Source organism: Dipodomys merriami, unplaced genomic scaffold (genome assembly GCF_024711535.1).
Source record: "Dipodomys merriami isolate MVZ:Mamm:240054 unplaced genomic scaffold, mDipMer1.0.p SCAF_1, whole genome shotgun sequence".
NCBI lineage: Eukaryota > Metazoa > Chordata > Mammalia > Rodentia > Heteromyidae > Dipodomys > Dipodomys merriami.
Genome location: NW_027202270.1, coordinates 125,822,322 through 125,844,095, shown reverse-complemented (window position 1 = coordinate 125,844,095; position 21,774 = coordinate 125,822,322). Strand labels below are relative to the sequence as shown.

At 43.2% G+C, this 21,774-nt stretch overlaps 1 protein-coding gene across 5 annotated transcripts in view; it reads right to left on the bottom strand.

Annotated features, from left to right (window-relative positions):
* Positions 1 to 2,141: 2,141 nt before the first annotated feature.
* The window catches only part of Angel1 (angel homolog 1), a 49,926-nt gene continuing 30,293 nt past the window's right edge, over positions 2,142 to 21,774 (bottom strand). For all 5 annotated transcript variants that reach the window (XM_070029136.1, XM_070029157.1, XM_070029146.1 and 2 more), the window contains 9 exons: positions 20,739 to 21,317; positions 19,722 to 19,948; positions 19,300 to 19,369; positions 18,317 to 18,750; positions 15,820 to 15,946; positions 15,396 to 15,506; positions 5,800 to 5,869; positions 4,947 to 5,110; positions 2,142 to 4,256 (listed from right to left, as the gene is read on the bottom strand). In XM_070029136.1, the coding sequence (XP_069885237.1) occupies positions 4,096 to 4,256; positions 4,947 to 5,110; positions 5,800 to 5,869; positions 15,396 to 15,506; positions 15,820 to 15,946; positions 18,317 to 18,750; positions 19,300 to 19,369; positions 19,722 to 19,948; positions 20,739 to 21,317 (1,943 nt within the window). In that variant the 3' untranslated portion in view covers positions 2,142 to 4,095. The remainder of the gene's footprint in view (positions 4,257 to 4,946; positions 5,111 to 5,799; positions 5,870 to 15,395; positions 15,507 to 15,819; positions 15,947 to 18,316; positions 18,751 to 19,299; positions 19,370 to 19,721; positions 19,949 to 20,738; positions 21,318 to 21,774) is intronic.

The window sequence follows — 21,774 nt, the reverse complement described above, 5'->3', positions numbered from 1 at the left end:
ACCTCATTTCCTGTTGCCTAGTCCTCCCAGGCTCAACCTGTGCCTTCCTACTGGGCTGATATAGGTAACACTTCTCAGAGCCCTGGAGAGGTTAAAGTTGTTCTACCAGGCTTTTAACCTTTTACTATGGAGACCACTGGTAATAGGATGCAGTTGTCCTAACAAAAATGAAGCAGACTGGCCCAGACGCACGTTGCCTTGTAAGTTCTGCTACTAGGGACAAGGCACCAGATGTTGAGACCTGGCAAGGGGTAAAGAGAGGCTACCTCAGGTCAGCTGGAAGGCTAGCTCTGAGTAAGCCCATTTGACAACTTCTAGTCAGTAGCCAAAAAGTTTGGTCATGGGAAAGACCTCTAAGAGTTTAAGAGTCTGTTCTTTCCACAGCTGTCTCATGAGGTCCCAAGCTTTAGAGTTGTAGGAACTGAATGGGGATGGGACAGAAGGCAGAGTTCTCTACAATGACATGACACATGTGAACCCAGCAGATCCTCACTCTACCGCGCTGCCTTCTGGCTGACCTTTTCTTATAAGTTTAGTTTTGTACATTTGCTCAGGAGAGAAAAGAAGAGCTAGTGTTGAAACCCAGAAACTATAGTCAGCGCCACCTAGTGGAAAGTAGAGGAGTCAGCCTCTCCCACCCTAAGAGAAGGAAAGCTGCTGCACCATGCCTTATATAACCCAAACCAATCCTCCACTGAGTAGCTACACCAGGCTAGGAACTAGAAAGAAAAGGCAAACAAAAACAATCACACTGTGGCTGACCGTTCCTCTTCTGGGAGTCCCACTGAAACTGTGCTCTTCTCTGAGCTCCCTCCCAGGGCATAAGCCTCGTCGTAGGGAGTCTGCCCTACACAGTGCCTGTCTCCCCTCACTGTGTTCTGAGCTGCTGAGGCTGGCAAGAAATGCACTCTCAGCATGTCTCAGGGATTTGTTTTCTCAGATAAGGGTGCACTCTGAATAGCACCTGCACTGCCCCCTGGCTGTGCTGGTATGGACAATGAAATAGAAGCACCAAAGTGCTGTGCACACTTTTAGTGCCTGAGACATCCAAGGGGGTCCTGTTAGGGAAAGGGTTTTTAAAATCTCCCCAGCCCATAGGTTCAACCATGCACATTGGGTGGGGACCACTATCCACTCCCAACTTCTACCATGACACTCTGAGAGTTTTAGCATCCCTTCCACAAACAGCAGATCTGAAAATTCCTCATAAATCAGAGTCTGACTTTAATTTCCACTTCACTAAGGGATGTAAAGTGAAGCACAAAGGGATTAAGTAACTTACCTAAGTCATCGACCAATGTAGCCAAGATGAGAAGTGTTGTCCTAACCCCTGGCTTCATTTTCCTTCTAAATCAGGGGATCCCGACCAAGGGAGTACAATGGAAGTGAGTGTACTTTAAGTAACTTAGGTCCCAGAGACTGATTCAGAGGTTGGGTCTGAAGGCTGAGAATCTGTTTAGGTAAGATAGAAAGCCACACTTGATTTCACAAGGCTTTAACTGGACTAACTGCACAGAGGCTGGAGAAGGACAGAAGTACCACAGAGCATAGAAAGTTACACTTGATTTCACAAGGCTTTGACTATACTAACTGCACAGAGGCTGGAGGACAGAAGTACCACAGAGTTATGCGCAATGAGGAAAAGTGTTTCCAGTAACAGATGGCCCTTACTCAGCTCTGGCTCTGGAATGCAAAAGAGAGGATCAAGAATACACACTCAACAAGAGGCATCTGCCACAACAACATGCTTCGCACAACTGCCATAGTTCTGACCAGAAAAACTCATCCCATTTTCTGCACAGGCCTTTGTGAAATGCAGTGTGGGCTATAGGAGGCATGGAACACAGATGGAATAGAACAAAAAAGCAGCCAACTGGAGCCATTCTCACCTAATATGCTGGAGACAGAGAAGGCAGAAGTACTGGGGTGAAAGGACAAGAGGCTTCATTCAAGCTCTTCCTTCCAGGCCTCAGAACATAGGGGGTTAATACGGGCAGCGTCTAGTTCTAGGCTTAGATCTTGAGACACACACCCCTGACCCCAAGATCAGGCTCCTCAGTCTCTTCTTTGCTTACTTCAACTGCCAGCTCTTTCTCAACCCCTTTCAGGGTCTTAATAAAAAGACCAACAATCGTGGGGGAAAAGTAAACCTTTATTTGGAAAAAGCTGTTCCAGTTATGCAAGCTGCAGAGTGCAGTTTAAATGACCATTTGAGTAAACCCCCCATTTCATTTCTAAAACAGAAACAAGAAAACAAGGAAAAGATAACCTGTCAGCTCTGACCCCCTGTCACCTTTATCATTTGAACCTACATTTCCTGGCAGACAGTGATGGATCCTCATCCTAGGAACCAACAAGGCACTGTCTTGAGACCATCTCAGGAGGTACCCAGGGAGAGACAGTGAACAGTGGGATGTGGACAGACAGGCCTGGGGCTCAGACAGGCACATGCCCAGAACCTAGGAAACAAAGCTTAAAAATACATAGACAATGAAATTCTCCAGAACTTAGGCATGGAGAGCTTTATAGGCAGGAACACAGCAGCAGAATTCAGCTGGCTCTTTGGCTTTTGAATTAAGAACATTAACTTCTGGCCCACTGTCCTTGACTCCAGCCTCCTGGCCAGATCTCCCCAGTCTCATTCTGGAGACAGAGAAGGGCAACAGGAAGTCAAATAGGGCTAGCAGCTACTGAGTCAAGGAGCTGTGGGAGAAGCTCCCCCGACACCCTAGGCCATACCCCAGCAATAAGAGTAAGGCGTGTTGGTGACACAGTGGGCATGAAGGGCTCCTGAGAGGGTCAGGAGATCCTGTGTTAGGGGTGGGGAAACAAGGGCAACAAGCACAAAGCTCTTGCTGGATAGAGAAAATCCTCAAGTACTTCCATCCGGTGCTGTCCAAAGTCAGCTTTTCACTAGGATGGTTTGGCCTGAGCTCAACAGCATTTTCTCTATAAAGTTGGAGGGAATGAGGGCAGGAGGCAGCAAAAGTAAAAAGTGGTGTGAGAGAAACAGAAAACTCTTTCCTGGGTGTGTTGAGCAAAGTGAAGTATGAGGGCCTGGCTCAGATAATCAGTGGAACCTACCTGCTCTTTCCTACTGGTATTCCCACTCTTGCCCCATTCTGCAGAGTCCAGTGAGACCAGAGTTTCCTGAAGGTTCTTTATCCTTACACTTAATAGGTTTTAAAACTTCCCACCACTACCCCAGCCCACTGCATCCCACACAAGGGTTCAAACTTCTGCTTCCCTCAGGGAAGTCTGGGGAAATGGACTACTCCTAAAAAACTGCCAGGTGAATGGGAGGCTCTGATGTGAAGGTACAAAGCCTACAGGATGGGTAGTACATCCCCCCATCTGCTACCCTAGGCCATGAAGCCCATTTATTCCCAGAGCCCAGACAACATGTGTGCCTGGCTGGAGGGATGAAATTAATGAAACACCGAAGATAAAAGGAGAGAAGATTCCACACCCTGGCTGCCATCTGGCAGCTCACAGCTACTGAATCATGCTCTTACCAGCCCCTGTCCCATAACCCTAATGTGGAAAGAGGGCTGGGCAGAGACAAGCATGCCCGTGCTGAGCATCCCACCCTAAGAAGACACACACCACACACACACACACACACACACACACACACACACACACACACACACACACACACACACGCACACACACGCACACACATGCACACACACACACACCCCTCTCTCTCTCTCTCTCACATGTGCATGCCTGGCAAGAGGGCTGGGCCCAGAGGTTACCACCAAGAAAAGGCCTGAAAGCAAATAACCAATGAGATCGATAGCTCCCACAACCCTGGTAATTCAAAATCAAGGGGGAGCGCTGGGTACATGGAAGGAAGAGGGACCCCCTCCCACCTCTCCCAGGGCCACTGAGCATGTGGCACAGGATTAGGAAGAGGTATGGGCCAGGCAGGGACCACAGGCAGAGAGCGTGGACAAGCCTGGAGAGTCTAACCACGGGCGGGCAGGAGGGAACAAGGGGAAGGGATGAAGTTTCCACAGCTCGGAGCATTTGTACAGTTGCTGATCCACTGAGCTCTTCCAGAAGAGAAGCTCTCTTCTCTAGGGGCCATCATGGGGCGGTGATCTCCATGCCGAAGCTGGCCAGCAGGCAGAGATGGTCTGAAGAGCAGAAAGGGTTGGGCAAGCCATTGGCAGCCCAGAGAATCTCTTCAGAGAGGAGGGAGAGTCGGCCCAGTAGCTTGAGAGTTCCATCCCGATACAGCCTGTCACCTGTGGCATAGAAAAGGAGCCAGTAGGTAGAGCAGCCCCAGCCATGCGGCCTGGCAGGCAGGGCTAAGCACCCTTAAGTAGGCAGCATCCCTTTGGCTGATCCCTCACCTCCCCCTGAGGTTGTGGGCAAGGAAGCTTCATTTCCTCACCACTACAATTACATTAGTGAAGACAGATGGGTGCAGAGGGCCTGTGGCAAAATGGACACAGAGCCAGCGGTACAAGATCTTTTGACTTTCCAAGAAAAGCAGAAATGCAGACTTCTTACACAAAATCTGACTAAACATTGGCAATCAATGCAAACTTTCTAAAAACATACCTTAAACAAAATAGGCATGGGTTTGCTGAACCCTTCACTGTTACTTCTGTTATGGGGAGAGAAAGGAAATGGTTTGACCTTATCAACTGCTGCTCCTGAACATGTCTGGTGCTCTGTTTTTATCTCTGAAATAGGGATAGAGAACAAGTGTCCCACCCACCACTCTGATACTGAGCAAGGATGAAGGCAGAGGCAAGCAGTGATCTGTGGGAGAATGATGATGACAGCCAGTGCCAGGCTGGCATGGTAATGTGCCTTTGTTGTTCAGGTCCCAGCAGTCCAATCCCGGCTACCGAAGGCCTGACCTACCATCCGCTGCTCCTGAGGACCCCCAAGGTGGCTTCTATGAACCCTGGATCCACCAGGCTTACCAGTTCTGTTCTCATTCTCACAGCACTCAGCTGAGAAAAAGATGTAATCCACTGTCGCCCCAAGACCTAATGGCATCGTGGTGACTTCTGGACGGCCATGTTGGGGCAGGAAGTGGGTATACACTGAGGTCAGGTGGAGGCAGTGCTGGATCGTGCCTACAATCCTATAAAGTTGAATGGAGAGATATAAGCCAACAACATTTCTCCAAGGTCACTTTCTCTGATAATTTTTTTTTCTTTTTTTTTTTTTGGTCCGGTTGTGGGGCCTGAACTCTGGGCCTGAGCACTGTCCCTCAGCTCTTCAGCTCAAGGCTAGTGCTCTACCACTTGAGCCACAGCACCACTTCCGGCTTTTTTCTTTTTGCTTATGTGGTGCTGAGGAATCGAACCCAGGGCCTCAGGCATGCAAGGCAAGCACTCTACCACTGAGCCAACTTCCCAGCCCTTTCTCTGATAATTTTATGAGTACTTTTAAAAGAATGATTCCAAATGACTCAATTTCAGCAAATTGCTTCCCAGCCTGGTAAGAAGGAAGCGGTGTTAGCTAAAATTAGCCCAGAAGTAGGCACACTGACATTCCTCATATCAATTCACCTAATAAAGAATACTCGAAGTTCTCCTGTCCACGAGCTCCCTGCCCCCATCCCCAGGAATATATGGGCTTTCCCCACCTGCAAGAGTATCGGGGGATCATCTTGCTTCTGCATACTTATTTGCTCCCATGTAAAATTAGAGGAAAACAGAGTTTAGCAAAAGTGTTCCTTTCAAATCAGCCCCAATACAGCTAATGGTAATCTCTTATATCCAGGCAAGAGCTGGACTGAAGCCCGAAAAGAAATGGAGTAAAGTTTACCTGGGGAAGACAGGTTCCATCTCGGATGTGTTCTCCTCAAGGACAGATTCAGCCCAACCAGCAGGTCTCTCTGTATAGGACCAGACAGAGAGAGAGAAAAAAAAAATATCTATCATCCATACAGAGTAAAGCAGAAAAAAACTTTTATCATCCACATAGAGTTAGAACCTTTCACCTTAAAATCCCTCTCAGATCCTTGACTAGATTGCTCCAGAAAGATCTGGAAGGGGAAAGAGAAACAGTGAGAAAGAGAAGAAGAAAACTATGAACCAAAGTCAAGAACCTTAGCCTGCAAACACAGACACTGCATTCGTTGGCTCAGCACTTTATTTTATTTAAAGAACAAGTCATACAAAGCTGAACATTGAGAGGTTGAGGCTGAGACCCTGTGTCAAGAAAATTAAAAATAAAAAAGGGGGGTGGGGGGCAAGAATGTGGCTTAGCGGTAGAATGCTTGCCTAGCATGCATAAAGCCCTGGGTTCAATTCTTCAGTATCACATAAAAAGAAAAAGTTGGAAGTGGTGCTGTGGCTCAAGTGGTAGAGTGCTAGCCTTGAGCAAAAAGAAGCTCAGGGACAGTGTCCAGACCCTGAGTTTTAGCCCCACAACTGGCAAGAGAAAGAAAAGAAAAGAGAAAGGAAGGAAGGGGAGGGAAGGAAGGATGGAAGGAAGGACAGGAGGAGGGAGGGAGGGAAAAGAAAAGAACAAGTCATTAAACATAGTCACATAGTACAAAAATCAGTGTTTTCTTCCCATTTGTCACCAAATTCAACTCTCCAGAGGTAACCAATGTTACCAAGATCCTCATAAATTCTTTTAGAGATTTTCTATTACAAACCACTCATGGTATCTATATATACGTATGTTCACCATATGTACATACGAAGAGAAAAAAAGATACAAATTACCAACATTGAGAGATGGGACATACTACACATCCTACTGACATATAACAAAGATCAACACTGACCAACCTTAAAGATAGACTAAAAAAAGAATATTCAAATTACTAAAATTGCCAGGCACCAGTGGCTCATGCCTGTAATCCTAGCTACTCAAGAGACTGAGATCTGAGGATCTCAGTTTGAAAAGCCCGCCCAAACAGAAAAGTTCCCATGAGACTCTTATCTCCAACTAACCACTCAAAAACCAGCCTTGAACACAAAGAGGCAGGGACACCACCCAGGCCCTGAGTTCAAGCCCCACAACCGATTAAAAACTTATTAAAATGAGAAATGAAAGAGGAGCCATCACTACCAACCACAGAGGGAAAAGAAATCTTTAAGCAAATACTATAAACAATTGTATATAAATAAATAACTTAGATAAAATGGATAATTCCTAGAGAGCATAAACTATGTAAAATGAAATGACTTAAGAAGAAACATAAATCTGATTAAGCCTATGACATATAAAGAGACTAATCAATAATTTAAAATATTCCCACAAAGAAAAATTCAGGTTTAGATGGCTTTACTGGTGAATGCTACCAAACATTTAAAGAAGACATCAGGAAGTGGCACTGTGGCTCAAGTGGTAGAGTGCTCGCCTTGAGCTGAAGAGCTGAAGGACAGTGCCCAGGCCCAGAGTTCAAGCCCCCTGACTGACAAAAAAAATAAAATAAAGAAGACATTATACAAAACATTCACAAAAACGTTCAGGGCATAAGAGCACTGTGCAACTCATTTTATGAGATCAGTATTACCAGAACCAAAACCAAATAAATATATCACAAAGAAAACTACAGACTAATTATATCTTATAAATCTAGACACAAAAATTCCTTATTAAAATACTGTCAAACCAAATCTGTCAAAACATAAAAATGATTATATACAAATTAAGATTTGTTCCAGGAATATAAGGTCAGTTAATACATATTAATAGAATATTTAAGGGAAAAAACCCACATGATTATTTCAACAGACAAGAGAAGACATTTGACAAATTCCAACACCCTCTGATATTAGAAAACACTCGACATAGGTAGAAGAGAATTTCCCCAATGTTATGATGAAGGGAATCTATGAAAAAGAAACCACAGCTAATATACTTAATGGTGAAAAGCTGAAGGTTTCAATCTCCAATTAACCACCAAAAAACTGGAAGTGGCACTGTGGCTCAAATGACAGAGTGATAGCCTTGAACTGAAGAGCTCAGGGACATGGCCCAAGCCCAGAGTTAAAAAAAAAAAAAAAAAAGAAAACCACTAAAAACTAGTAGAATACTATAGAATACTAGAGTACAGAATGATGTGGAACATAATATAAATGTACAAAAATCATGTTTCTATACATGAGCAATAAAAGATAATTCCATTTACATAGCATCAAAAGAATAAATTTAACAAAAGTGGTAATAAGGCTTGCACAAATCTCGCTACTAAATAAGCAGAAAGACATCCCATGTTAATTGATCATAAGACATTGTTAAAATGGCAATAATTTACAAACTGATAAAAGAGATTCCTATGAAATCTAAGCTGGATCTGCACATGTTGGTAAGCTGATCCTACAATTCATATGGAAATGCAAAGGGGCACTATAACTAAACTTGAGAAACATTAAGAGGACTTACTCTTCCCTCTTACTAAAACCACAGCAATCAAGAAGAGTGTTTACTGAGATAAAAAAAGAAATAAACATGAATGAAATAGAATTGAGTGCCAGAAATCCAAGCATCTATGGACGTTTTATTTTTGAGGTGAGTCAGGGGCTTGAACTTGGGCCTGTGTGCTGTCCCTGAGCTTCTTTGCTCAAGGCTAGCACTTTACCACTTTGAGCCACAGATCTACTTCTGGTTTTTTGGTGGTTCACCAAAGAGTCTCATGGATTTCCCTCCCCAGGGTAGTTTCACACCATGATCCTCAGATGTCTCAGCCTCCTGAGCAGCTAGGATTGCAGGTATGACCAGAGCCTGGATGGACATTTGATTTTTGGGACTACCCTATCACTGAAACTCCCTTGCATTCAGACTGTGAACATTAGTGTCACAAAAAAATAAAATTAAAAAAGTAGTGTCACAAAGTGGCATGTTTTAATATGAAGTTAGGTTGGATAACACTGATATTTTTAAAGTAGTACTCATTGATTCTTTTTTAGCACACACACACATATATATACACATATAATCATATACTAATTAGATATGTAATTTTTTTGAAAGGACTGGGATTTAAACTCAGTTCCTCATGCTTGGTAGGCAGATACTCTGATAAATGAGTTAAGGTCCCTACCCTATTAGCATGTATTAATTGTAAAAATACTGGATTTCATTGTAACATTTTCATATATGCATATCATAAAATAACTGTATTCATATTTGCCCCTCCGCTTCCTCTGATCACTTTGATCTTCTCAAATAGTGGCCTTTTACTTTCATGATTTTTTTCTTCCTAGAATCCACATGAGAGAAAACCTGTGATACTTGTCTTTCTGAATCTGATTTTACTTAACATTCTCTATAACATGCAAATGGCATGATTTCATTCTTCATGGCTGAATATTATTCCATGATGTCCATTCATTGATATGCACTTAAGTTGATCCATTGCTTGGCTATTGTAAAAGTGTCATGATAAACATTGATATCCAGCTATCTCTGTTGTATGCTGACTTTGATTTCTTCAGGTATATACACACAGGAATGGTACTCCTGGTTTTTGGTTTGTTTTTTTTGTTTTTTTTTTTGCCGGTCATGGGGCTTGAACTCTGAGCCTGGGCGTTGTCCCTCAGCACTTCAGCTCAAGGCTAGCGCTCTACCACCGGAGCCACAGCACCACTTCTGGCTTTTTCTGCTTATGTGGTGCCGAGGAATCGAACCCAAGGCCTCATGCATGCAAGGCAAGTGCTCTACCACTGAGCCACCTTCCCAGCCCTGGTTTGTTTTTTTTTTTAAGGAATCTCCATGGTGATTTCCACAGTGACTAATTTATATGCACAGTGCATGCATGCGCATGCACATGCACATGTGCACACGCGTGCGCACACACACACACACACACACACACACACACACACACACACACTCCTAGCCAACCTCCTCAGCGCTGATTTTTTTTTTCCTTTAGTTTGAGATGAGATTTCTCATCTAGATAGCCTAGGCTTGACTTACGTGCCTTAGACTGGCCTCAATCTCAAAATTCTCCTTCGTGAATCCTGGGATTATACATCATCATGCTTGGGTTGTTGTTTTTTTTTCTTCCTCCAAATAATTTTTGTTATGTTGAGGTAGAATCTAAATGTGATTTTGACATGCATTTCCCTGATGGCTAAAGATTCTTTTTCATGTATTTATTGGTCATTGTTATTTTCTTTTTTCTTTTTTGGGGGGGGTCCGGTCGTGGGGCCTGAACTCTGGGCCTGGGCACTGTCCCTCAACTCTTCAGCTCAAAGCTAGCGCTCTACCACTTGAGCCACAGCGCCACTTCCAGGTTCTTTTTTGCTTATGTGGTGCTGAGGAATTGAACCCAGGGCCTCAGGCATGCAAGGCAAGCACTCTACCACTGAGCCACTTTCCCAGCCCTCATTATTTTTTTTTTTCTTTTTGCTTATGTGGTGCTGAGGAATTGAACCCAGGGCCTCTGGCATGCAAGGCAAGCGCTCTACCACTGAGCCACCTTCCCAGCCCTGTCATTATTGTTTTCTTATTTGCCCACTTACTAATTGGATTATTTGTTCTTTTACTCTTCAAGTTTTTGTTTTTTTGTCGGTCATAGAGCTTGAACTCTGCACCTGGGCTTTGTCTCTCAGCTCTTCAGCTCAAGGCAAGCACTCTACCACTTAAGCCATACCGCCACTTGCAGTTTTCTGGTGATTCACTGGAATAAGGGTCTCACGGACTTTCCTGCCTGGGCTGGCTTTGAACCATGATCCTCAAATCTCAGCCTCCTAAGTGGCTAGGATTATAGGAGTGAGCCACAGACGCTTGGCTAACTTTTTATATTTTATTTATTTATTTTATTGTGAAAATATTGTATAGAGGGGTCACAACTACATGGGCAAGATAACAAGTACATTTCTTATCAAGCATTGTTGCCTCCTCCTTTGTTTCCCCTTCCCATCCCCCCCTCCCTTTAGTTTTTTTTGTATGGTATGGATATTAATCCATTGGATGAGTACTTGGCAAAGCACTTCCATTTTGAAGACTATCTCTATATCCTGCTAATGTTTTCTTTGTTGTACATAAGCTTCTTAATTTGATGCAATTTTTGTGATTCTTTAACTATTGGAGACCTACTCAGAAAGTCAATGCCCAACGTCTTGAGATATTTTCCATACCATATTTTCAAAGTTTCTGGTCTACATTAATGTCTTTCCTCTATTTTGAGTTATAGATAGGAAATCTAGTTTCAGCCTTCTACAATTGGATATACTATTTTCCCAGCATAATTTGTTCATGAGTTATTTTTTCTCCAATGTATGTTTTTGGCATCTTTGTTAAGAATCAGATGGGCTAGGTTTATTTCTAGTTCTCTATTCTATTCCACTGGTGTATGTATCTGATTTTGTGCAAGTACCATGTTATTTTTGTTACTATAACTCTGGTGTTTTGTTGCTATAACTGGCAATAGTATTTATTAACATATCTATACAGATTCTCTAGAAAAAGAATTCACACATCCTGATCTACTTTTATGGTACTTCAATTATTCTCCTTGTAATCTTGGGAGTCTTTAAAAACAGATGCTTCCATGGCCTGTTCAGCCCTGGGCAGGGACACTGAATCAATTGGAGGTGAGGTACCTTCACAGTTTGTGGTGAACACGTGTTGATCCAAATTTATTCTGAGCTGTGCAAATACTGTCATTTTGTTGTTGTTGATCTTTCCCCTCATAGAACAGTTCTTTTCTGCTTACAAAGTGATTGTCAGTCTGTAGCAGTCTAAAGGTGCTTGGTTAATCTTGTTTATTGAATTTCAATGCTGTTTTGTTTTGTTCAAGTATGCCACAGATATTTTTAAATAATCTTTTCTTTTTTTGTGCCAGTCCTGGATCTTGAAATCAGCACCTGGGCACTGTCTCTTGGCTTTTTCGCTCAAGGCTGGCATTCTACTTGGGCCATAGTTCCACTTCTGGCTTTTTGCTAATTGAAGAGTCTCAAACTTTCCTGCCTGGGCTGGCTTCAAATCAGGAACCTCATGATTTCAGTCTCCTGAGTAGCGAGGATTATAGCCTATTTTTAATATAAAATTACCTGTGTGGGATTCTGAAGTATTTAACTTTCGGGTTTTTTCACTCCAAAAACATTAAACTTCTGCTCCTTTGGTTGAGCATGATAGATGTACTTATCTCATCCCTGGCCTATGCTACCTATCATTACTAATACTGCTTTTGCCACAATAATTAGTAATCCTTAAGCTATGAAATTTGAAAAAAAAAAAAAGCCAATAAAATGTCTACTCTGTACAAAATGCCAAATCAAATGAAATTCCTACATGCAAAACATAAACTCTCCATCATCAGTCCTTTGATTATATATAGTCCCCATCTACTGATTAGTTGCCTTCATTTATTCCAGTTTTTGTTTGTTTTTTAAAAGCTGTTGATTGGACATAAATCTTGAGCTATAGGAAGTTGTTCTGTGGTTCAAAGTGGTAGAGTGGTAACCATGAGCAAAAAAGCTTAAGGACACCACCACCACCAACAACTACTACAAAAATCTTGACCTATGCCATTTCCCCTTAAAGCTTTGATCCAGTCTTGTAGAAATGAATATCAAGGTTAAGAAGCTTGAAGCCAGCTTGGTTACATCATCTTTTGGTTCAACTGCCTAACGGGGTCTTTTGTCTTTTGACATCAAGTCTTTCGGTCATCACTTTTTTTTTTTTTTGGTCAGTCATGGGGCTTGAACTCTGGGCCTGGGCACTGTCCCTCAGCTCTTCAGCTCAAGGCAAGTGCTCTACCACTTGAGCCACAGCACCACTTCCAGTTTTCTGGTGGTTAATTGGAGGCCTGGGCTGGCTTTGAACCACAATCCTCAGATTTCAGCCTCCTGAGTAGCTAGGATTATAGGCGTGAGCCACTGGTGTCCAGCTGGCATCACTTTTTAGTAAGACATGATGTGTCCTCTAATCTCAAGATTCAGACCTTTTCATTTTCTGCAAATCTTTGTGAATTCCAGTTTTGTGTGTGGTGAATCTCCATTACCTTCCCTCTCTCATCCTTTTTATGCTTCCACTTGCTTCTCTTTTTCAGTCGTGGGGCCTGAACTCTGGGCCTGGGCGCTGTCCCTCAGATCTTCAGCTCAAAGCTAGCACCCTACCACTTGAGTCACAGTGCCACTTCCAGCTTTTTTCTGCTTATGCGGTGCTGAGGAATCAAACCCAGGGCCTCATGCATGCGAGACAAGCACTCTACCACTGAGCCAACTTTCCAGCCCCAATTTCTCACATTCTTTTTTTTTTTTTTTTTGTCATTGGGCTTGAACACTGGGCCTGGGTGCTGTTCCTCAGCTCTTCAGCTCAAGGCAAGCATTTCTATCACTTGAGCCACCACACCACTTCCAGTTTTCTGGTGGCTAATTGGAAACAAGAGTCTCACGGACTTTCCTACCCAGCCTGCCTTTGAACCGAGATCCTCAGATCTCAGCCTTAGGAGTAGCTAGGATTACAGGCATGAGCCACCAGCACCCAGCTACTTCTCATATTCTCGTTCCCTTTTAATTTCCTGGCCTGTCTTCTGGCCTTGTTTCTACCAGCATCTATTCTGTGCTTCAACCATCTTTATCTTTATTTTGTTTTATTTTTTTTCTCTTTTTTCTTTTTTCTTGCAGTGCTGAGGATTAAACCACAGCCTTGCATATGCCATAGCTCCACCACTGAGCTATATCCCCAGCTCTCCACTTCTAAATTCTAGTTTAGGTTTCCTCTCTGATGTTTTGCTGTGTGCCTGAACTAATTTTGTAAAGGCAATTACTTTATTTTTGTATTTTTATTTTACAAAGGCCAATTACTTCATATTTATATTCATGGGGAATATCTATAATTTCCATATGTTCCTGTAGCAAAAAATTTTTATCTTAGAAATACTGTTTTCCTTAAAAAAAAAAAAAAAAAAAAAAAGAATTATCTGTCTGCCTTTTGTTTTTCCATTCCTCCTTCCCTTTTTTCTTTTAGTATTTTAGAACAAATTCTATTCTGTTCCTGTAAGGTAAACCCAATTTCACATTAACTGAGATTTTTCATTTTTGTTTTTGTTGGTTGTGGGGCTTGAACTCTGGGCCTGGGCACCATCCCTCAGATCTTCAGCTTAAGGTGAGCACTCTACCACTTGAGCCATAGAGCCACTTCCAGTTTTCTGGTAGTTTATTGGAGATAAGTCTCACAGACTTTCCTGCCCGGGCTGGCTAGCTACGCCCAAGTAGCTAGGATTACAGGTGTGAGCCACTGATGCCTGGCTTAACTGAGTTTTTTCTATCCCACTTTTTGTATAAAGCTTATATAAATAAAAAGCTAGGCAAGCATTCTAAGTAGCAGGAATTTTCCTTATGGCCCAGGATTGTATATGGGATCTTTCAATCTTTACTTCTCCCTAGTTACAGAGGTATATAGTTCTAGAACACACTTCTTACTACAAATCAGTCCTTTTATCCACTGCCTCTTTTTTTTTTTTGGCCTGCTCTTGTTATTTTATTGAAATTATTTATAAGATACTATCACATTGCAACATCCTAATTACAATGCAATTAAAAAATATCTCTATTAAACAGAAGTTTTCATATATGTGGCATTATGGGTTTTTTTAATTTTATTTTATTTTATTTGTGAACATACTGTACAGAGGGGTTACAATTGCATGGGCAGGATAATGCTTACCAAGCACTGCAGCCTCCTCCTTTGTTTACCCTTCACATCACTTCCCAGCCTCCCCTCTCCCCTCCACTGCCTCTTAAGACTCAAATAGTCCAGAGACTTTCCTTCCTTGTTGGAAAAACAAGGAAAAACAAGGAAGTTTGGTTTTGTGCCTCAAGATATATACCTCACCTGGGGAGGGGAAATATACACTGCTGATTCTAAAATCTACATAAAGCTATACACAGGCAGTCTCTCTGTATTTCCTCCAGCATCCTTGTCACATAGCAAATACTTTTTGCAGCCTCTCTGTATGTATATGGATCAAAATTTCAGATACCTTTAGATTGTATAAAATATAGCATTTATATTTATTTTTACCTGTTTTCCTTGTTCCTTTGAAGTGGTTTTAGAGACAAGAATGTCAAGACTACTCTGATACAGTCAATCTGGACATTCTCCGTAGGAACTTTTTATTGCAATCAGGTCTACTATCATCTTACAGTTCTTGAAAGCCCATGTGTATCTTCTCCCCTAGAAATGCTATATGTATACTAGTTACTAGAAACTTAAGCCTAAAAAGGCTCAGTGTTTGTCTCAAGGTCTTAGCGCCAGTACTCTTACCATACTACAGAGATCCATCCATGCATGCACGTGGCCACTCAACTCATCTTTCTCTTTGTAAACTTATTACCAAAAGCTGAAGTCTAAGAATTGTATTTAGGAAAAACTGAGCATCTCAATAACTGACAAATGTCAGAGTGAATAAGGAAGAGGACCAAGAAAACAGGCTTAGTTCCTATTACCTGGCTTAGTGTCTGTCACTCCTTCCATGAGTACCAGTCCTATTGGGCGCTGACAAGCAATGTCACAGAAGCGGAAACGTAGCAGGAAGTCTCGGCCATACTTACGTCTCTCTGTAAACCAAGAAAAGCACACATGAAAGCAAAAGGAAAAGAAACTACATGCTGGGACCTCTTTTTAGTTCCAAGAAAGTTCCTACATAGCAACAGAGGAAGTCTGGCTCTGAAGACAAGGAGATTTTTCCAACAGTTATGACTCAGAATTGTCCATTTCATAGGGTGATCGTATGGAGGACAGTGAGAAAAACAAGAGGAACTTGCTCAAAGCAAAGAGATTACAGTCTCTCTTGTTACTGAGGACCAATCTTTCTCCCCCAACAGGTGTAAGGATACAGAACAGTCAATAAAGAATGTGACATATGCTTACCTCTTGTCTTGGGGTGACAGGAGGTGACATACTGACAGCAATCAGTGATGCCCAGGGAACTGGGCCACAGAGGAGCCTGCAGCTTCCTCTGGTAAAGCTGATGGGAGAAGTCTTCCTGCCCTGATACCTACAAAGAATGAGCAAGGTGGCAATGAGGAAACCAAGACAGAAAAAGGAAATGGCAACCCATGTTTTGGGATATGAGGATGAATACGCACACACAATCACATACTACATACATGGTATAAGCAAGTCATATAAGTCTCATGGAAAGGTTGAAAAGAAAGTAGTTAAAACATTACTTTTTTCACTAGAAACACTGAAATGCCCATGAAAAAGGAAGGAAAGAAAGGAGAAATTGAGTCAAGGCAAACAGAATGTAGGAGCATGTGATCCTAAATTTTACCTCAGGAAATTTGCACTGTTCCCCATAGGGAACAGCAGCTCTTAGGGGCTTTCGCTTGCAATGGGAAAGGCTTAGTCTGGTCTCAGGGTCTTGTGGATCAAGGTCTAGTAGCTTGACTCTATGACTGGGAAACCACAGGGTCAAACCAAATGGGAAAAACACTGAAGCACTTTACCGTATCTACGTCACCATCCTCGGTCAGCAGCTGGGAATGGACAGAACATAGTAGGGCAACGTTCGGCAACATCAGTCATTTGCATATATCCAACATGGGGTAGCAAAATTCCCTTTATTTCATTTAACAACAACAAATATTTGAATGCCAACCATGTACAAGACACTAGCTAGTGCTGGGGAAAGAGGGGTGACAAGACTGTCTTTTCAAGGGCACAAATGTTCAATATGTCATACGAAGTAAAACAGACCTGAAATTCAGTGACCATTTAATAGCTCTGACTTTAGACAAGTGAGTTAACTCTCTTTGATTCGATATCCTCTACTGTCACATAGAATACTGACATTGTATACAATCAAAAATATTAATAACAATAACCACTACACCAATTGCTGACTGCACTTCCTTTAAACCAGATACTGAAAGTACTGAAAACACTTTTTATACATTATTTTATTTAATCCATTCAAAACAACAATAAAACAAAAAAACACAAAACCACCACGAAAAAATCCCATCTCTAGTATACATCCCATTATCTCCTGATGTACAGATGAGACAACTGGGAACTGAAAAAGTTAAGTGACTTTCCCAAGGTGGCAGAGCAGGGATTTGAACTCAGGACCCCTATGTGACTTCAAAGCAAGTGCTCTCATCCACTATGTCTAACGGGCAGACTGCCCCTGTCACATGGTAGGCAGGTGCTCTGCAGACTCTCCTCCAGTGTCCTGAGACCCTGGACTACAGCTTCCTTACAGCAGGATAACGCCCCACTCCACGCAATCAAGACATCACTGGCACTTGAGTTACCTCCTCATCAAAATGAAAGCCCAAAGTGCATGGCAATAATTCAGTCATTTTGTGTCTTTTCTTCACTGTGGTCTGCCAAAAGTTAAGCAGTAAGTTGGATCAGTAAGGACAAATCAGAGGAACAAAGTGACTGACTGACATACACAGCAGTCAGCACAAGCTAATAGAGCTGCTATCTATGCTACCAATATTCAGCAGTTAAATGAGATAGATTCAGATAAAAACTGTTGACTGAAAGAAAAATCCACAAAGCACTATGTCATGTTTATAAAACATATAGGATACATTACTTTGCAACAGTTACAGCAATCACTGCTTGGCACTAGACTAGAGAGCCCTAGGACATGACCCCTTGGTTACAAATGCAAGATCTACCACTAACTACTTGCATAACCTAGAGCAGATTACATAAATTCTCTATGCCTCATCTACGACATGGAAGCAACATCAATAGTAAAAAGCAATGAGTTAATACATATACAGTGCTTTAAATAGCACCTGGCACACAGGTAAAAGCTTAGTAAATATAAGGGCTAAAGGCATGGCTCAGTGGTATTGTGCCAGCCTAGTAAACTCGAGGTCCTGAGTTCAAGCCCCAATATTGCCACACACACACACACACACACACACACACACACACACACACACACACACACGAGAGCTTAATAAATGTAAATTGTGATATCACAGGAACATAGTTATCACTATAAATGCACAGAAGCTGGAAGAATGATGCCAAACTTAGAACTACTAGCTTTGTAGTTTTGTAATTTTTTTTTAGCAAGTCACACACTCATTACTTGACTCTTAAGAAGTGAGGGCAGGCAATAAAGGAGACTTTTGCCTCACTTTATGTATGATTTCTTGCAAAAGTGTACTTATGTACCACTTATTTAAAATAATGACAAAAACTGAGAGTCAGGCTTTCAAAGGTACTCTTTGAGTTCCTAACTTCTGAGCTTGGGCACAGGTTATTCAACATGAGAAAAGACTTAGGAGGGAGCCAGAACAAGTATAAGTTAGGCCCTGCCACTGAAGCACAGTAGATGCCAACATCTGACTCTCTAAACAGTGCTGCCCCCCATCACTGGCCTCCCCAATTTCACCTTCCAGGCTGGCATCCCATTGTACTGGAGCTCTCCATCCCTGATGAAGTTGTAGAGAGGTGACTCAGGAACAGAATTCAGATCCCCACACAAGATGATAGGGCAGTGACTGCCATCTGACAACCTGGACACCTTATCCACTTCAGCCAGGAGAATGGCCATCTGAGCCAGCTTGACATCACCCCGGCGTGGGTTGTAAAGAACATGGGTATTTGCCACGCACAGAGGGGCCACTGTGACATGTCCCAAGCCTTCTGGGACTAGTGGCTGTAACAGCAACACTAAGCCCACATTGTCCCGATTGAGAAGCTCCAAGCCAGGCCGAAAGTACTCCACAGGGCTGGCACAGAGCAGACGGAATCTGGTGGGCTTGTAGCAGACAGCACAACCATCTGTCTTACACCCCGTCCTCCTCTTGTAGAAACAGGTAAAGCCTATAAGGAAATCCAACCAGAGAGATGTGTCAGAGTCCTTGAAGACTGAATCACTTGCAGCAGCATGAGAGTGTGTGCCTCTGATACTGTTTGTTCCTTGCTGCTTAATAAGGAAAGCCTTTGCCTTTCCCATGTCTTTTGTTCTGCAGAGATGCTCTCAGAATTGCAACCAGAAGACCAGGGACTCAACAGGCAAGGACTCAACAGGGCAGAAAGGGCAGAAAGAAATAACATAAGAAGAAGCTGGAGCCCAGTAAGTTGGGAATCATATCCCCACAACCTACTAGCTATGTAGTTTTGTGATTTTTAGCAAGTCACACACTTTCAGAACCCTAGTTTCCTTATCTGTAAAATGAGGTAATGACATCCTCATTGATTACTGTAAGGATTATATGGTACCATGTCAGAATTACTTTAAACCACAGATGCAGAGAGGTATCTCATAAGTGAGAGGCATATCACAAGACACAAGGAAAAGATGGGATGTTCAGGAGAAAGTAAAAGGGTGGAGGAAGAAGGGCTACAAAACATGCAAGGGAGCTGCCATACCCATCATTCGTAGAGAGGGTTCCAGCTGCTCCCAGTAATGATCTTCCTGGACTTCCTGGAGACACAGGATCTGGAAAGACGAGAAAAACAATCACTCAGGCCAGGTGGAAAGTTGCTGTGGATCTCAGGTAGAGTCAATAGCAAAACCAGCCCAGGCTTAAGCTGAGGAGGCCAGACATGCATGCTAAATTTCCCTGTTCCATGAATCCCTCAGTTATCCTTCCTGCATACAAGTCCTAGAAAGGGAACACTTTGGGAGATTTTTCTTAGCATCTATCAAAACTCTGACTCCAGGCAGGCAAGCTCCAGTCCTAGGCAGAACTGTAACAATTTGAGAAAGTTGAATTCATTCCCTAAGAACAGTGGGAAACCACGCAGGCCCAGTGCCAATGCATCACAGCTTATTTCTGCTCTTCACTCACATCAGGGTCCCAGTGCTGGAATTCCTGCATGAGGTTCGCAAAGCGATAGTTCCAATTGAGGATGTCTGGGTGGCAATGCAGGTAAAGCTCCGAGCTCTGCTGCATCAGGTCCTGGGACAGGATGTTATAAGACATCAGAGTGAACTGGAACTGAGGACCATCCCCTGCCTCCAGGCCCTGTGCATCTGGCTGAGTAGAGAAATCCTCCCATTCTCGCCACAGGATTTCTACAAAAGGATTGAAGGGAAAAATTCCATGACAAGTACAGGTTATTGAGAGGCCAAACCATCTCCACCCAACTCCATAATATTTTGACTTAAGTTCCTCTCTCCTGTCACCATTTCTCTGTGTTTATCTGAGCAACAATCTTCAGACTAGACTAAGCTCCTCAGAGCTGGAGATATTCTTGACCTATTTACTGCTGCATCCCCAATAACCACCTAGTAGACATTCAAAAATTCTTAAACACTGACAACCTTTTGCTTAGTAGCTATCCATGAGTCTCTGGAAAATTATTAGCTGGTGTGATTAACAGTTTCCTGAAGTTTAAAATATTTTTAGAGTAACTTAAGCTTTGTGGGATTTTTAACCATTATATCTGGTTACAGCAAGGTGGGTTTCAAACTTATTTGAGCACAGAATATTACTCAAACTAATGGACTCTCAATATGGAACACAAAAGTGGAGTTATTCTGCTTCAGGCCATGTGGAGGTCCTGACACCCTTCCATCCCTCCTCCCACAAAAGCCAAGAAACCTCAGAGAAATGACAGTATGGGGAGCTAGAGTTGGGTCTTTGTTCTCCCAAGAGAACTACCTAGCTGTGTGATGCTAGACCTGAACCCTACCTCTCTGCACTACCTCACTGGTTATTTCATCTGTAAGTCAAAGGGCTAGAAAGTCTTCAAGGCCCCTCTAGATCTGACACTGCTAGTCTCAGTCTGCAGCAGCAGAGCTCCCCACCAGTGGCTCCTGTCCCAGACAACCTGCCACCCTGACTAACTCACAGCTAACTCACCATGGTAGGGTATTTCCATGGGGGGAGGTTGCAACTGTCCCAGGCCCTCAAAGGGCCAGATGGGATTCTCTTCCTGGGGCAGAGGCTCTGGTGCTATGCTCCAGGCCACCACTGCCGGGTCCTCTTCCCATTGCTCTGCAGCCACAGCACCCATGGGGAGGACAGCACAGTCAGCATACTGGGGCCCCGTCTGCATGGGAACAGCTGCCCACATGGGCCCTGCAACCTCTGGCACTTGCTCCTCTCCTAGCAGCTCAGGGAAAGGCTGCTGCTCTGGGTTCTCTGCTGCCCGCAGGTCACTCAGCTGCCTGCTGGGCCACTTGTCCTCTGAAGTGGCATCCTGCTCTCCAGGCGTATCCATCAGGAGTGCCAGACTGCTCTGGGCCAGCCCTTTATCATCAAGGGGACCCTCACTCGCAGTTGGGAGCACCTGGCTTGCCCCTTCTTCTCGCCACTGCTGTAGCAAGCCCTCACACTCCTCCTGGTCAGGCCCCGGAGGGGCCATGGTAAACTTGCCCTCTACCTGGGGGGACGAGCTCTTCGCCAAAAAGGCATTTTTTCGACATGTAAAGAAAGCATCTAGGAGGAAAGCCAAAATATCAGGTTATAAAAAGACAGTATCACCCACCCCACATTATTCTCCCAGCTAGATACGAATCACATCCATACCACTCATCAATGTGTCATCATGGAGCGTGCCTACCTTGATGCCTGCAATATCACCTCCACTGCAAATGCTATGTGCTGGGTACTGTCCTAACACTTTCACTTTACAACTATTTGTGAATTTACATGGTAGGATCCTGAGAATGTCAGTGCATAAAGGGAAAAAAAATGGCTGTCCCAACTATCTAGGACACAGGTACACATAACCATACCCCTTGTATCTGGAGGTTAACACTACTAAGATCAATTCCCTGGTTCTAAAACTGCATTACAACTAACACAAGTATGAGTCAGCATGGTGAGTTAGGAGCTTGCACTAAAATGAACAGAACTGTCTTTGGACAATGCCCTTAGACAGACATAAAATGGA